The 16,774-nt window shown below is 45.4% G+C and overlaps 2 protein-coding genes across 2 annotated transcripts; one reads left to right on the top strand and one right to left on the bottom strand.

The window, feature by feature from the left end:
• Positions 1–344: 344 nt before the first annotated feature.
• Positions 345–6,878, top strand: LOC124685130 (putative clathrin assembly protein At5g35200). The gene is made up of 16 exons (XM_047219449.1): positions 345–551; positions 1,652–1,783; positions 1,899–1,968; positions 2,235–2,332; positions 2,952–3,093; positions 3,195–3,295; positions 3,713–3,796; positions 3,895–3,945; positions 4,069–4,134; positions 4,240–4,305; positions 4,786–4,866; positions 4,955–5,020; positions 5,533–5,688; positions 5,762–5,837; positions 5,937–6,049; positions 6,131–6,878. Exons 2-16 carry the CDS (start codon positions 1,685–1,687, stop codon positions 6,542–6,544), a joined length of 1,683 nt encoding a protein of 560 aa, XP_047075405.1. The 5' UTR covers positions 345–551; positions 1,652–1,684; the 3' UTR covers positions 6,545–6,878.
• A 554-nt stretch (positions 6,879–7,432) lies between these two features.
• On the bottom strand, positions 7,433–14,033 carry LOC124706227 (protein STRICTOSIDINE SYNTHASE-LIKE 10-like). The gene is made up of 2 exons (XM_047237878.1): positions 13,342–14,033; positions 7,433–7,805 (listed from the first exon to the last, which is right to left on the bottom strand). The coding sequence occupies exons 1-2, from the start codon at positions 14,031–14,033 to the stop codon at positions 7,433–7,435; spliced, it is 1,065 nt and encodes a 354-aa protein (XP_047093834.1).
• Between the last annotated feature and the right edge of the window lie 2,741 nt (positions 14,034–16,774).

The following is a 16,774-nucleotide window of genomic DNA, read 5'->3' as shown; positions in this document are numbered from 1 at the left end:
TTTAATTGTTGACTGAAACAAAACTTTGGTGCTAGCATCTTCTTCCTCTAGAAAATCCTAAAAGAACTAAAATGGCACAAATGTGTATTCCAATTCCTCTCCACCGACGGGAGAAGTCGAATTTAAAAAGAGGACGGTGCAAAGAAAAAGGAGGGGCAAACCAATCAGGCACTTAAACAATGGAACGGTTAGCGGGGGAGCTCAGCTTAATGCGCTCTTAACTATCAACCTGAGGCTGAGCCTGTACGCTAATCCGTTCTGTCTGTGGCTGTAGCTGCGCTGTGCGGCAGCCGCAGCGGGGCGTCTCCCCATTGTTTAATCTCCGGTATCGCGTCCCTGTCCGGCCACCGGGTGGTGGTTCGCGTCCGGGTTGGCCGAGCTTCGAAAGGGACCTCCCCTCCTCCTCCTCTTCCTCTTCTTCCTCGTCGCCAAGAACCCAGCAGAGCCCGCACATCCCCCCTCTTCCTTCTCCTGTCCTCCCCCGTGCAGAAAAGGCTCACCTTTTCCAGATTTTCCCTGCGGTCCTGCGGAGGCGGCCCTGCAACTCCTTGGTTAGTAGTGCTCGATTCCCTGGTTGCTAGTTTTGTATGGGTCTACTGTTCTCGATTGCGGCGTTGCGCGTGGTAGCTTTTGGGCGATTCTTTCTGGCCATGGCGGCGCAGGGCTCGAGCTCTGATTAAAGTCTTTGTTTTCCTGGGGCGCCGTGAAGGCGGATGATTGTCTATTCGCTTGCTTGTTTGGTCCCTTTGCCCGGGCTCAGTTTGAAATCCCGTGTTGCTGTTATTTGGCTCCTGCTCAGTCAGTTGGATCCCTGGTTTTGCGGCTGCTCAACTGGATCCGACCTCTTGGGGATTTTCTTGTAGGAGCAGGTGGACTCTTCTTGCCTTCCTACGCTGAATTGAATTGTCCATTGCGTTGAGCTGAAGTTTGAAAATTCTTGTCCCCTTCGTTGTCGGGTGCTTTTCTGGCGAATCCGGACGAAGTTCCTGCCTTGTACTTAGTCAGTTCAGGGAAACCATCCGCGCTCCTCTGATCCATTTCGTTCCGCTGTTGTTGGTTTACGTTGACCAAGATCGGCGTAGGCTTGGTTCCGCCGTCGAGTAATCTATCATAGTCGCGGACTCTCACTAGCGTTTTGCAATCACGTCAGCTCTACTTTGATCCTCTTGGTGTTCTTGTTGCGATTCTGCTCTGTGGCCTGTGGGACTGTGGTGTCTTGCTCTGTTATTCGGTGAATTGTGTGAGTTCCATTTCATATCATGTTCCTGTTCCTCTTTGCCATTGTTTGCGTCAGAGATTTTGGTAGTGTTTGTTCGCCTGCTTCGCCCTCTTCTGCTGGCAGCTCATCTGAAAACATTTTGTTTTGGTGAAGTTGTTCTTGGATCGTTGCTTTGAACATCTTGTTTAACTTGGTTAATAATATGCAGTACTTGTTTTGATGTCGATTTGATCTTAAGCTTGCAGTAAACTTTTTGTAAATGATTCTTAGTTTGGTGAGAGCCAGAGGTAGTTTTGCTGAAATGAAGCTGGAACTTGCCAGGCCCGGTGTTGGAATACATCTGTCATCCAACTATTATCTGTTTGATTGTCTAGTTCAGTCTGTTGGAATACAGCTTCTTACACCATGTTTGTTTCTTTGCTGCACAATCAGGCCAGCTAGGATATACACTGTGAACTGAGGATAATGGCGGGCGGTGGCACTCAGCAGAGCCTCAGGAAGTACCTTGGAGCCCTCAAGGACACGACGACCGTGAGCTTGGCGAAAGTAAACAGTGATTATAAGGTTGGATTTTTTTTATTTATGATTCATATATATAGTATTTGAATCTTTCCCTGTTTGGACCTCTCGTGTTATTACACTTCACTCACTGCTGGCTTACTGTTTCTCCCGATAACAGGAATTGGACATTGCAATTGTGAAAGCCACTAACCATAGTGAGCGTCCATCAAGGGAGAAGTACATAAGAGGTAATGCATATCCTGTCTCTTAGATGAAAGCCGAGTGCTACATCCATTGTGAAAAAGTTTAGCATGCATTCAAATCCCACTGAATAATGTCAGAACAAAACATTTTTCAACGATAGGCGCTGTTCTGCTATAAATTCACTTATTTTGCAATGCGTCCTTTTGTTTGTGGAAACATGGTATCATATTGCCAACGCACTAATTTTTACTCGGACTATTAGTAATTATATTTTCTAACCTCCACCAATCACATGAATATTGGTTTGCAGAAATTTTCCTTTCCATTTCTGCTGCAAGGCCACGGGCAGATGTAGCTTATTGCATTCATGCCCTTGCGAGGCGTCTTGCGAAGACACGGAATTGGGCGGTATGGATTTATTTCTGCCATTTGATATACTCAAATATGATGCTGTCACCTTTGTTTTCTTCTGACTATGTCCTGGTAGAATGTAGTAGTTGTGTTTCGGTATTGGGAACCTGTTTTACCTCAAGTATCGTGTGTAACCTTTTTTAAATTTTTGTATCTATAATATTCATGAAACTATGATAAAATGTATAGGTTTACCCTTTCTAAAACTTGAAATGTCTTAACTTCAAGTTTTGTACACCACTGACTCTAGTTGCCTTATTTATAAAATTATTGTCAGGATTGGATGGATGGTTTGGCTTGGCATGCTAGATTTTGTTCCAAACTTGGAGGCATATCTGATTTTTTCCTGTTAAAATAATGTATCTCCTCCATTATAGCGCTTAATCATGAATGACATGTTATATTCGAAGAACTACACATATGTGTTTAAACTTTAGCAAATCTTCCCCCACAAAAAAAATAAACTTTAGCAAATCAATTTTTGGTTTTTATGCTTTTCTCAAAAATCCTTATTTTGATGGAATGTTTTCCTTTTATTGATAATGGTTTTCATGGGTGATGTTGTCATGCAGTAAAGAAATTATGAACATTCTTTGCTTGATTATCTATTCTTTAGGTTGCACTGAAGACATTAATTGTCATACACCGTGCCCTTCGAGAAGTTGATCCCACATTTCGTGAAGAGCTAATTAATTATGGCAGATCTAGATCGCATATGCTAAACATGGCCTACTTTAAGGACGATTCCAGTTCAGGAGGTACTATTGCTAGTTTCATACTAGTACTACCGTTATACTTCCATTGGAGATTATGATTTGAGAACGTTTCATGATTGTTTGCTCTCTACTTGTCCATTCAGCTTGGGATTATTCTGCATGGGTACGCACTTATGCTTTATATTTAGAAGAGAGACTTGAATGTTTCCGTGTGCTGAAGTATGATGTGGAGTCAGACCCTCCGGTATGTAACCCGATGCTAGTTTTCCCTTCAATAACTTAAGTAATAATATAAACACTTTAGTGTTACTTTGTCATCTTACCTGTATTGTGAGACTTTCTTGAAATTTTCATTTTATATTTTCCTTCAGTTAATATAATCATGTGGACCATGTTACATGTGCTTGGATTTTTACTACTCCCACCGTCCATAAATTTGGATTTACCTATATACTAAAAGGTGTCTAGATACACCCAAATTTAGACAAATTTTCGACATCCTTTTATGGACAGATGTAGTACATGAAAATTTCAGTGCATAATATAATTCCCTCTGAACTCAGAACTATTTTTATACTATTTGAAATATATGCGAATACATTGATTGTGTTAGAACAGTCAATTCACATTTAGTTTTTATGGACAATTCTGATATCTGCAGAGGACTAGGGATCTTGATACTGTTGGTGTGCTTGATCATCTGCCACCACTGCAGCAGCTTCTTTTCCGACTCCTTGCTTGCCAGGTAATGAGGATTTTGCCCACCATTAGGTCTTCAGTTTCACCAGCTCCTATTTTTATGTAATGTTGATGTGTTAAATGTGAAGTACTCCAATTTTGTAGCCACAAGGGGCATCCTCTTATAATGTTATAATCCAACATGCACTTTCAATGGTAAGTAGCATGCTTATTTTCTCTTTCTTTTTTAGATGTCGTGCTTGTTTCATTTTTATCATTGTATGCCACTACATGAATGGTTTTGGCTTTACTTGACTTTGTTATATGCATCACTGGAAGGTTGCTTTGGAGAGTGTTAAGATCTACACCGCCATTAGTGACGGAACAATCAATCTTGTTGACAAGGTGAAATTCCTGTCCTTGCCACTTAGGATAAGTTAAAAACTCTAAAATCACTAGCAATTTTTATTTATTTTTATTGTCCAATTTACACCATATTCACTGTTGCAGTTCTTTGAGATGCAAAGAAATGATGCTGTTAGGGCACTTGATATATACAAAAGAGCAACTAATCAGGTAAATTTCCTATTCCTTTCTGTTGCTGACCCACTCTTAAGTTGTTCTTTGGATTGGTTTTCCATTTCTTATATAGTAACATAACTCAAAATCCTGGCCTGTGTGAAGTCAGCTGGAAATATATTCGCACTTCGGCGAGATAGACTAGTGTTTTTCTTCAGTGCTTGATTTCATGAAAACAGTCCGACTAATATTGAGGCAGCTACATCAGTCCATTTAAGCAATCACTTCTATCTATGATATTTCTCTTAAATGAGAGTTAGCTATATGCATTCTCAAGCAAGTGTTCACAATGAGGATTTAAACCCATCTTAAAGCATGTTTTTTCCCCCTTCAACGTCATCAGCTCTAGTGACGCTGAGCCATTTTAAAAAGTGAAATTCTGAATCAGTGATTTGATTTTTGTGAATTATGTTGACTAAGTATGTAACCTAACTGATATCATTGGGTGCTCTCTTTTTTATCATTTGCGTTGTTCAGTCTGAGAGATTATCAGAATTTTATGAAGTGTGTAAAACAATTCACGTAGGACGTGGTGAGAAGTTCTTGAAAATTGAGCAGGTTCGTTAAATATTTGATTTTCAAGTCTCTGATATTTGTTATCTACATTAGCAAGCTGCTGACAATATTCTGATGATAATTTATGCAGCCCCCGTTATCATTCTTGCAAACTATGGAGGAATATGTGGCAGATGCTCCTGCAATGAAAGATAAGGTTTGGAAACTGTTTAAAATCTGAACTTAGTTATTGGTAATAATGTTTAGAGACCAAGTAAGATATGTTTTATTAAGACATCAGAGTATCCACAATCAAGAAGTTAACGAATTTAGTTTAGAACGAGTTCTAACAAAAGAACTGTAGCATTGGTTGGTATTACTGTTATTTGTGGTTTCTAGGAATTATGTTACTCTCTCCAGTTAGCTTTGTGGTAAACGGGTCTGTTAGTCCTGATCTGAATATATAAGAAGTTGTAGCTTAAATTCATGCATTGCATGCCAAATGAGCTTTAAACTAAAAGAAAAATATATATTCATCCTAATAATTGATTAGCATGATCAGATCTGTGCACAATTGCATAAAATTGGAATTTCTCATCTAATGCAAATTGCTAGTAATTACTTAGCATGGAGTCTTTCTGGAGGCCCTTCAACCATTTATTCACACAATTTTCCTTCCTTATGAATCCCTTGTTGAGTTCTCTCTAATCACATTTGATTTGTTTTTAGGCCATACTGGCTATAGAGTACAACAAAGAGCAAGAGGAGGAGGTAAAGCCAACTTCACCTCCTCCTGTTTCAGAACCCGAAGTTGAACAAGAGCCGGAGCCAGAACCAGAACCAGTAACAGAGGAAGCACCTGCATCTGAACCAGCTGACCTGCTGGTAACATTCTGTGCTACTGACAAAGAGGTCACTTGCCATGTATAATCCTGCTAATACTTCCTTTGTTTGTTAGGGTCTGAATGAGACACACCCTTCTGTAGCTGAAATTGACGAGAAGAACGCTCTAGCGCTGGCAATTGTTCCAATAGGTAAATATCCCTGTGGTGAACAACAACTGGTGCTTCTTTCACTCCTTGACTTTGGTCCAAGTGAAATGCACGCCACTTACTGTCTGCTCGTCGCTGTAGATGACGTGCCCAAAGCCGCTCCCTCTTTTGAAAATGGAGTCACGGGCTGGGAACTGGCCCTTGTCACTGCACCCAGTTCAAATGAAACTGCTGCTGCTTCAGGCAAAAAATTGGTACGATACTTTTTTTATGTTTATGCAGGAACACTCTGTCTTGCTGATCCATCCTTGACCATGCTAAACTTGACTTTGCAGGCTGGTGGACTAGACTTGCTCACCCTTGACAGCCTATATGATGACGCGAACCGACGAGCGAGCCAGCCCGCAAGCTATAACCCCTGGGAGACCCCTGGTGCCGCCCCGATGATGCAGCAGCCAGCACCAATGCAGGATCCATTTTATGGCTCGAACGGGTACGCGGCGCCCCACGCTGTGCAGATGGCCGCCATGGCCCAGCAGCAGCAGGCCTTCATGCTCCAGCAGCAGATGATGATGGCCGGCCACCACCCTCAGGTCCACCAGCAGCAGCAGTTCCAGGCAGCCCCCGCGAACCCGTTCGGGGCCAACCCATTCGCACCCGCCGTTGCTCACCACCCTTATGGTGGTGCCAGCACCGGAATGATGCCCCTCCACGCAGGCACAGGCAATGCCTACACCGGGCTGATCTAGGGAGGAAGTAGTGTGGTTCACAGATGGAAACTTGCTCTACCCATGTTCTTTTCACGCTCTTTTTTCCTTGGCCGCCGCTGTGACGGCATGTTGTAGCACAGGTAGGAGAAGGGAGTGACACAACTGTTGAACGGGAGTGAGGGGTGTAGCTCTGTTCATTGGATCGGTCCGAGTTGGCGCTTGTGTATTTTGTATATGGCGTTTTTCGTATGTGCAGGTGAGTGGGGATATATACACGTCTGGAGATTGGATTATTCATGGACAGTTGGTGCGATGAACAATAATGTGAAAATTCTTTGTAGTGTAAAGGAAGATCTGTGCTGTTTTTGTGCAACATACGAGTTACCCTGTGTTGGTCCGTGAACGGTTGTTCTTTTCTGGATCAAACGCATTAACGAATATGTTCTTAACTGTTAAGTTTGTGGGTTGTATAGTCCAAAATCATCTCCTTGTTCAGCGGTGACGCTGTCAGGGTTTGTAGTTTGAGTCGTGGCCTGGCTTGCATTGAATTGTATACGTGCGTAGTTCTGCAAGCAGATTAGATTTTTCGTTCTGGTGACTTGTAACAGGTCTCGGTGTTCACAGCAACGCAAGTGTCTTTTTAAGCTCACGGCTGAACTATCGACTATCGTATAATAGTGTTTTCACAAAAGATAAGTTGATAGTATTATATTAAATGATGAAATACATTATCGTCCTACAATAGAAAACTCAACTAACAAAATATATGCTAATAATAATAAAATATACGAAACAGAAGTCCTACAATAGAAAACTCAACTAATAGAATATATATGCTAAAATAATAAAATATACGAAACAGAAAAAAAGACATAAGGTAACACTACGAAAGATTAAATCCTACGAAATATCTTATACTACACATCCCTAATTGATCTCTATTTGCGTTGATTTGCGTGTGACAACAGATACGTAAGGAAGCTCGACGGATCCCATGAATAATCTTCCACCTTTCCTCTCCACTATCTCGGTCGGCCTGACGCTCTTGTGTCCTCGTATTTCCTCAATGATTTGTCCTTGACCACTTATCCTCAAAGCTAGCAGGTGGCTATCGACTCCGAAGGGAACTTCGTTCTTCTCACGGTGTAGCGCCACCCAATATCCTCCTCTCTTGTCGGGTCTCACATTGTCGGGATATCCCGGAAAATCGGCGAATAGCTCCATTGTGCCAGTCTTGGAGCCCTTGATCCAATACCTTAGTAGCTTGCATGGTCCCGTCGATGAGATGATGAGATGTGTCTGTTAGGATTGATCTCCACCGCACCAGAGCCCAACGGCTCTGGCACGACCCCTTGACCTCGTCCGCGCCCTGATCGGGGGCGCCCAACCGTTTGCTGGTTGGTGGGCCCCTGTCGCCTGCACTATATAGAGTGGTGGGGGCCAGTGGCACGGATCACGAGGTTGCCCCGAGCAGCCACTCGCCCCACCGGACCCACCGATTAGGGTTAGTGCGAGTGCCGACGGGAAGCTCCGCCGCCACCTCTCTCCCTCGACCTCACGCCGTCGCCGTCACCACCATCACCATGAGGACGTCGGGAGGATCGTCCTCCAGTAAAGGAGAAGGTACACATCTCGTAATCTCAAAGTACTACTCGGAAAGATCTAGACTAGTGATCCCAGAGATTAAACATTGGTATCAGAGCATCTAGTCCTAGATTATTTTTCGGTAGAAAAGAAATCGAAACAGCAAAGTGGAAACCCTAGATCAATCCTCGAAACCATATTTCGTAAAGGGAAAAGAAAGATTTCTTCTGGCCGGGGCCTTGATCTCGCCGGCAACAAAGAACAGGGGAAGTGGGGCCACCGCGCCGCCACCCCAACAGTCACCGGCTGCTCGCGCTCGCCGGCAAAGAACCGCGCTGGCCGGCAAAGAACCGCGCAGCCACCGACCGGCCTCGGGCTGGAGCTGCTCGAGATAGTGGCGCCGGCAAAAACAGGGCGCCGCCACCTGAGCCGCTTGCCGGCGGTGCGCCCACGCTCGGGTGCACGCACGCGCCGGCAAGAGGGCCAGGGGGGGCGCCGCCAGTCCTCTCTCCGCCATGTTGCTGCTCGGCAGGCCGCCGTGGTGCTGCTCGGAGAAAGGGGATCTGGTGGTGGAGATACAGATAGAAAGAAAGAAAGGATGACGCCGTGGTGCTGCTCGGCAGGCCGCCGGCGGCGCGCCGCCACGTCGCCGCCACGGCCATCTTGGCCACACAGAGCAGCCGCCACGGGCAGTGAAAGAAAGTGGAGAGGGGCAAATGGTTAGGGTTTTCCACCGGGGGCCGGTCAGATGGGGTTTTGTTCTCCCGAAACGAGAGGACGGCCGTCGGATCGAGATGAGCGGCTGGGATTGAAACCCTAGCCGCGTCTCCTGGCAGGCCGCCTCCACGCCGCGGGCGGGCCACTGGCAGGCCGCCGCGTCGGCACCGTGTGCGGGCCGCGTCGGCTCCGCTGGCCAGGCCGCGGGCGGGCTGTTAGAAAGCCGCGTGGGCGCAGCGTTGGCAGGCCGCGTGAGCGCCGCGTCCCTGTGTGCTGCTCGGCCGCGTGGGCGCAGCGTCGGCTGCGTGCCGCTCGGTGCGAGCGGGCCGCGTGGGCGGCGGGCCGCGTGGACAGTAACAGTAACAGCAGTTTTTTACAGTTTTTACAGTTTTATTAATTACAGAGGCTATTTTTAGGCTTTTTTGGACTGTTTTTGGTCAAATTTTGTCTAGATTTTCCTATGCAAATTGAACCAACGAGATATTTGTTTTAGAAAATAAAGTAACAGTAATGCCTCTGAAAAGTTTAAAGTTCAAAGTTTGAATTCAAAAAGTTTCCGCTGCAAATAGTTAAAGATGCATTTTAAATTTGAAAAAAAAAATGCAAAAGTGTTGATGAAAATTTAAAAGTTGATTAAAGTGAATGTTGAAACAATTATGATCCTGTCATTTTATGACCAACGTTATTAATGGCATGATCATGTTTTGTTGCAATAAGATGTGCAAAAGTGACAGTTAAAATGTTAAAGAGATGATTAAAGTGATTATCGTGACAATTATGGTTATGTTATTTTTTAACCAACGTTATTAATGACATGATCATGATCTGTTGCAATAAGAAGTGCATTTATCTCTATTTCTGCCCAACGGTGACATAGTTTTAATTGCACAAACAGTTGTATGTTCTAATTTTGACCAACGTTGGATTATTGCATGCAATTGTTGTTATGATCTCATTTCATTATGGTTTAAAGGATGCTACTACTTGATGAGCTGCATCAAGGATGTTCCAACCCTCAAAGGTGACAACTACACTGAATGGAGAAAAGAAGGTCGATTTGTGCTGAGGTGGACTGGGTTCCCACAGCCGGTCAGACCAAAAGATCTAGTCAGAAATGACAAGAAAGGTGATGTTGCATGGCAGTATAAAAGGTGGCTAAGTGTCATTTATAAAGAATACAATTGAGAACGCTATTGTGGGCTCAATTGCAGAGTGTGCTTCCGTATGGGAGTATCTTGAAAGAATAAAGAACCAGTTCACTGGTTCTTCAAAGATATGTGCGACCCAGCTGCTGAAGCAACTGGTGACAGAAAAATACACATGGACATGGCAAGTGTGCCATATGTTGTAATAATGCTTATGTGGGTGTTGTCTGTGTGTAATGTGAGTGAAAGAATGTTGTCCGCGTCGGACAAAGAACAAAAGAAAAGAAAAAGAACTGATGAATCATCGAAATTATGGCATTGTCGCTTAGGCCATATTTCGAGGGGGGGAATAGAAAGACTTGTTAAAAATGGTATTCTTCCTCCATTAGAATTCTCAGACATAGAACAGTGCATCGATTGCATTAAAGGAAAATTTGTAAAGCAAATTAAAAAGGGTGCAAATCGATGCACAACAACACTAGAAATAATTCACACCAAGATATGTGGATCATTTCCTATGAAAAGTCTGGATGGCTATGATTCGTTCATAACATTCACGAATGATTACTCCCGATATGGTTATATTTATCCAATAAAAGAAAGAACAGAAGCATTGGATAAATTCAAAATATTGAAAGCTGAAAATCAGCATGATAAAAGAATAAAGATAGTCAGGTCTGATCGTGGAGGGGAGTACTACGGTCGACATACTTCATATGGCCAAGTCCCTGGACCTTTTGCAAGGTTTCTACAGGAGACTGGAATAGTCGCCCAGTACTCGATGCCGGGCGAACCTCAGCAGAATGGGGTAGCTGAAAGGCGCAACCGTACCCTTATGGGTATGGTGCGCAGTATGATGAGCTATTCCACCCTACCATTGGGATTGTGGATTGAGGCGTTAAAAATCGCTATTCACATTCTAAACAGAGTACCAAGCAAATCGGTGCCCAAAACGCCGTATGAGCTATGGACAGGGAGAGTGCCTTCTCTAAACCACCTGAAAGTGTGGGGGAGCCCTGCTGAGGCCAAAGTATTCAATCCAAATATCGCAAAGTTAGATACCAAAACAGTCAGATGCCATTTTATTGGCTATCCTGAAAAGTCAAAAGGTTATCGTTTCTACTGTCCAGAGAAATACAAAGTTTGTGGAAACGAGACATGCTGTCTTCTTAGAAGATGAAATGATGAGGGGGAGCATGGTAGCTCCGAAAATTGATCTTGAGGAGAAGAGGGTGCATGCACCTAATCCGATGACTCAGGAGCTATTTTTGCGCTACCATGTGCACCTGTACCGACGATCCCTGCGATTGTGGTGCAAGCTCCTGTTGTGACTCCACCCATGACAATGATGAGTAAGTTCGGAACCTGTCCGTCAGGAGCCGAATGAACCATTTGTTGAGCATGAAAGGGAGCAACAACAGCCACCTCCTAAAAGGTACAAAGCACGACTTGTGGCAAAAGGATTTACACAAAGAGAAGGGATAGATTACAATGAGACATTTTCTCTGGTCTCATGTAAGTTCAGAATCATCATGGCACTAGTTGCACATTTTGATTTAGAGTTGCATCAAATCGATGTAAAGATGGCATTTCTAAACAGGGATTTGGAAGAAAATGTCTACATGAAACAGCCCAAGGGTTTTATCATGGAAGGCAAGGAAGAAATGGGATGCCGCCTAAAGAAATCCATTTATGGATTAAAGCAAGCCTCCAGACAGTGGTATCTAAAGTTAAATGAGACAATTAAAAGATTTGGATTTAAAGAAAATATTGAGGACAATTGCGTTTATGCAAAGTTTAAAAGTGGGAAATATATTTTCCTAATCTTGTATGTGGATGATATTCTGCTTGCCAGCAGTGATGTTAGTCTACCGCAAGAGACAAAGAAGTTCTTGTCCTCAAATTTTGATATGAAAGATCTTGGTGAAGCGTCATATGTTTTGGGCATAGAAATTCACCGAGATAGAAACAATGGAGTATTAGGACTATCGCAAAAGGCTTATTTAGAAAAGATTCTAAGTAAGTATAATATGCATAAGTGCAGTGCCACACCTGCCCCTATAGTCAAGGGCGACAGTTTTGGGAAACATCAAAGTCCCCAAAATCAATACGAGCTCGATCAAATGAAAGCGGTTCCATATGCTTCGGCTATTGGAAGCCTACAGTATGCACAAGTGTGCACTCGCCCTGACTTAGCATTTATCACCGGAATACTCGGTAGATATCAAGAAAATCCAGGTTTTGAACACTGGAAAATGGTAAAGAAGGCATTGCGTTATGTGAAAGGCACAAAGAGTTACATGCTAACATACGTAAGATCTGATTCCCTAGAAATAAGAGGGTACTCAGATGCAGATTTTGCGGGGGATAAAGATGATAGAAAATCCACATCTGGATATGTATTCACCCTCGCAGGGGGAGCTATTTCGTGGAGAAGCTCCAAACAGACGATAGTTGCATCATCCACGATGTATGCAGAATTTATAGCATGTTATGAAGCCACGGGGCAGGCATTATGGTTAAAGAAATTTATACCCGACTTGAAAGTGGTAGATTGTATTGACAAACCACTAAAGATGTACTCGCGACAATGAGCCTGCAGTATTTTATGCTCACAACAACAAGTCGAGTACAGCTACGAAACCGATTGAGGTTAAGTATTATGTTGTGAAACACAAGGTCCAGGATCAAACAATAAGTCTCGAGCATATAAGGACAAAAGATATGCTTGCGGATCCGCTAACGAAAGGCTTACCACCCAGCGTGTTCAAGGAGCACGTAGCCGGCATGGGTTTAAGGGAAAGTCTTACCTATCCTGGATCATAAGAGGCCCAAAAGTAAAAGAATTTGTTTCAAAACAGAGAAGTGTATTGTGGCTGTCTGATTCTATCGGCAATAGAGCTGTGACGATGAAACATGCCCTATGGACTGATCCAAAATGAAACGAATAAAGTGAAAGTATAAAGTTAAAAGAAAAGTTGAGATCAAGGGGAGAATGTTAGGATTGATCTCCACCGCACCAGAGCCCAACGGCTCTGGCACGACCCCTTGACCTCGTCCGCGCCCTGATCGGGGGCGCCCAACCGTTTGCTGGTTGGTGGGCCCCTGTCGCCTGCACTATATAGAGTGGTGGGGGCCAGTGGCACAGATCACGAGGTTGCCCTGAGCAGCCACTCGCCCCACCAGACCCACCGATTAGGGTTAGTGCAGTGCCGACGGGAAGCTCCGCCGCCACCTCTCTCCCTCGACCTCACGCCGTCGCCGTCACCACCATCACCATGAGGACGTCGGGAGGATCGTCCTCCAGTAAAGGAGAAGGTACACATCTCGTAATCTCAAAGTACTACTCGGAAAGATCTAGACTAGTGATCCCAGAGATTAAACAGTGTCCTGTCGGCGCTCATGGCAAGGCCATTGGGGTAAGTGATGCCGGACTGAAGCACGACAACCTTTCCTGTCCGCGGGTGGTACCTCATTAGCCGGCCAGTCGAGTCTCCGGTTCGCGTGACCATCTCATGCTGCGACCTTTGGTAGGTCATGGAGCTGTCGGTGAAATAGACCTCACCGGTGACTTGGTCGACGTCCACCCCATTGGTGAATCGGAGAGGCACGCCATCAACCTCGGTAACCAGCACCGTCGCCTCGCCACCACCTGGCGCAACCCGCATGAGCCCCTTGTAGGCGTCGGCCACATACAGGTAGCCGGAGTTGAGGTGGAAGCGCAGGCCGAGCGGGCGGCCACACTGGCTCTCGGTGGCAGTCTCCGGGCGAAGGGCGGACGCCGTGCACGCTTCGCTGCTGTAGCCGGGGCTGTACGAGTAGGTCGTCCATCCGAGAGCGTCCCCGTTCCACCTGAGCACGCGGCCGTCGGAGACGCCGCTGTAGGGGCCCTGGCCTTTGTGGTCGAAGGCGACGCTCTCCGGGCCGCGCAGGAGTCCTGGTGGCAGTGGCAGGTGGCGCGTCCGCCTGGCGTCGATGCTTGGAACGGCGGCGGCCGCGGCGGTGGTAGGAAAGATGAGCAGGAGCAGGAGGGCGACGGAGATCATCGCGGCGGCGGCGAGACCCCTAGTGCCGATGGCCATGTTGATTCCCATCGGTAGCTAGCTGCTCGAGGTTTCGTGTTTCGCTGGCTGGAGAAGTTGTTTTCGATGCTGGTACGTGGTTTGTGGTGCTGGCTCGTTCGTTTGGTGGAGACAAGAGGGCAGGTGCTTCTGCTTATATAGCAGTGGAGGATCCCGACTTCCGGCATGAGTCGGCCGTCCTCTCCGAGAAGGTGTAGAAAACTGATGAGAGTCTGGTCCGTACTCTTTTCTTTGAATAACTCCGAGTTCTTGTCATAGTACGATTCTTTGTGCTGGACGGAGTGCTTGTTGCGATCTGGTCGCTCTCCTTAATTTCGACTTCATCAATTGGGTAGTTCATAGGCAATCCAACAGCGCCCTGCTGCCTATGAGCAAGTAGCCAGCTGTATGCTACTCCAGCTTAACTTTTGTTGTGAAAATCTACAGGGACGGAGGTGGCTGGCCATCATAGATTCATAGTTCAACATTTTTCACGATCATTTGCACCGGATTCAGGCACGCCCAACATGGGCGACGATATGACATCAAGTTATGGACTTACTCTTTGCTACATACATGTTTAGATGAATAGTATTTGTGTGGATAAATAGGATTTGATAGCAATTTGTATGTAGTGTTATGATGAGACATTTATGCCACACATGAATGTTGGCTCTAGTTATTCGCAAAAATATTCGTCTATACATCTTGATAGTGGTACATACATATAGAGTGGATGCAGATGGTGAGGGTTGGTCGCTGCCAAAGAAGATGTTTTGCTTTGCAAAACGTGGTGCAAGGTGGGTATGGATCTGTCTACCGGCACAGATCAAACAAAAGATGCATACTAGGCAAGGATTACAAACTTGTACAATAGAATTTGCACTAAGAGATATGAGCGCATGGACAGGTCTCTTCGATCGCGATGGGGAGTTATCAACACCGATTGTTCAAAGTTGTCGGGGGTGTTGGCACAGCTTGACAAAATAAACACAAGTGGCACCAATGAGAAAGATAGGGTAAGTTCCATATGCACTAAATTGTTGCTTTCATCATGTTTATTTGTTCGATTTGCACTAATAACTATTTTTACTTATGTAGAACAAGATTGCTCAGAATTTATTCATGAGAGATCCTAAGACGAACAAGAAGGGCAAGATGGTTGAAGGGAAGAAATTTGTTTTGTACCATTGTTGGAGTGAACTAAAGAAAGAAGAAAAGTGGAGGAATCGTGATGGATTTGTTGAAGTCCCAATCAAGTTAAGAAAAGCAATCAAGGGAACAATAGATGGTGTCATTGGCTTTGAAGATTCATCATCAAGTGAAGAAACTCCTAACTCGATTGCAAAAACAACAATGGGAAGACCAATTGAAAAGAAACAAGCTAAACTAGCAAGGAACAAGTCCAGAGATGAAGATTTTAACAAAGCTATGTCAGTTGTGGTGCAAGAGAGAAATGATGCGGTAGAGGAGAGGAAGTTGGGTAGAGAGAAAGATGTTGAGGCTGAAAGGATGAGGGTGTCCACCGCTGACGAGAGAAGGTTGGCACTAGAGGAGAAGAGGGCCGCGACTGAGGTGCCTCATTGAGAATGAGAATAACTTCTTTTTGATGGACACATCCAACCTTGATGATAGACAAAATGAGTACATCAACCTCATGCGTGATCAAATCTTGGCGTAGAAAAGGTTGAGTACCATGAGAGCCATGGGATGCTATGGAGTCATGGGTGGAATGAGTTCTATGGGTGGCATGGGAGTTTATGGAGGAATAAGTACCATGGGAGGCATGAGTACCATGGGAGGCATGGGAGGAATGCGTTCCATGGGAGAGATGAGTTCCATGGGAGGGATGAGTTCAATTGGAGGAATGGAAGGCATGGGAGGGAATGTAGGAATGGATGCCATGGGAGCTCCAATGTCATCCATGCCTACTCCGAGTGTATTCATGTCAATGGTTTCTACAATGCCATCCATGCCTACTCCCAATGATAGCTTCACATCACCCCCTCCAATTCATTCTACTCCCAATGGTGCACACTGTTGACGTCAGAAACCCACTGGCGGGCAGCGACGGGCAACACAGTAGAGTCGGGAACAACTAGGGCTGCGGCTGGCCCCAGTCCCTCAGAGCGACGGCCCGCAAAGCCTCCTGGTCACACGTCCGATGCTATCGCAAGGGCGTGCCACCTGACCTATACCCGGTCGGGAAGGTGTTGGATGATGCCTCGCTTAGTTTCCTGCATGGCATACACGTAAACATTAAATTCGAGCCTCGATCGGCTCTCGAGTTATCCCGTGAATCGGCTTAAAGAGCCGATCCACCCATGATTCGAACAAGGTGTCCGAATATATGGTGGTCCCGCTTGATCAAGATAAAGCTAATAAGATCTACGACGATTTAGGGTTTTCACCGCATAATCGGATCATCCTACTCACGATTGGGCCTCGCGCTCGCGCACGGTGACCGTAAGCCGATCCTAGACAGGGCCTAAAAACCAACACGAGGTTGATCCCCGAACATCCTTTCTAGGGCTAGCAAACTTCACCCTACACGCCGCCGGATCCTCCAACCCTTTGTAGGGCCTAACTAATGCGGATATTAAACTAATCCTTGCAGAACAAGGAGCAACCGTAACGGATCAGATCTACTAAACTATGATCAAGCGGGTGCCGCCCCTACACCCGAGACAGGTGTAAGGGCGGCTAGATGCATAAGGGTCGCACTACGACAAAGCATATGATACGAAGAACAATGCTAACCC

Source organism: Lolium rigidum, chromosome 1 (assembly GCF_022539505.1).
Source record: "Lolium rigidum isolate FL_2022 chromosome 1, APGP_CSIRO_Lrig_0.1, whole genome shotgun sequence".
NCBI classification, from domain to species: domain Eukaryota; kingdom Viridiplantae; phylum Streptophyta; class Magnoliopsida; order Poales; family Poaceae; genus Lolium; species Lolium rigidum.
The sequence above is the reverse complement of the archived record's forward strand: the minus strand, read 5'-3'. Positions and strand labels throughout refer to the sequence as shown.

Excerpts from the sequence above, each read along its gene's own strand:
- LOC124706227 (XM_047237878.1), bottom strand. The coding sequence starts at position 14,033 with ATGGCCATCGGCACTAGGGGTCTCGCCGCCGCCGCGATGATCTCCGTC. Across the intron at positions 7,806-13,341 it reads CTTGCCATGAGCGCCGACAG|GACACATCTCATCATCTCAT; the intron begins GACACTGTTTAA and ends TCAATCCTAACA.
- LOC124685130 (XM_047219449.1), top strand. The coding sequence starts at position 1,685 with ATGGCGGGCGGTGGCACTCAGCAGAGCCTCAGGAAGTACCTTGGAGCC. Across the intron at positions 3,094-3,194 it reads GGACGATTCCAGTTCAGGAG|CTTGGGATTATTCTGCATGG; the intron begins GTACTATTGCTA and ends TTGTCCATTCAG. Across the intron at positions 3,296-3,712 it reads ATGTGGAGTCAGACCCTCCG|AGGACTAGGGATCTTGATAC; the intron begins GTATGTAACCCG and ends TGATATCTGCAG.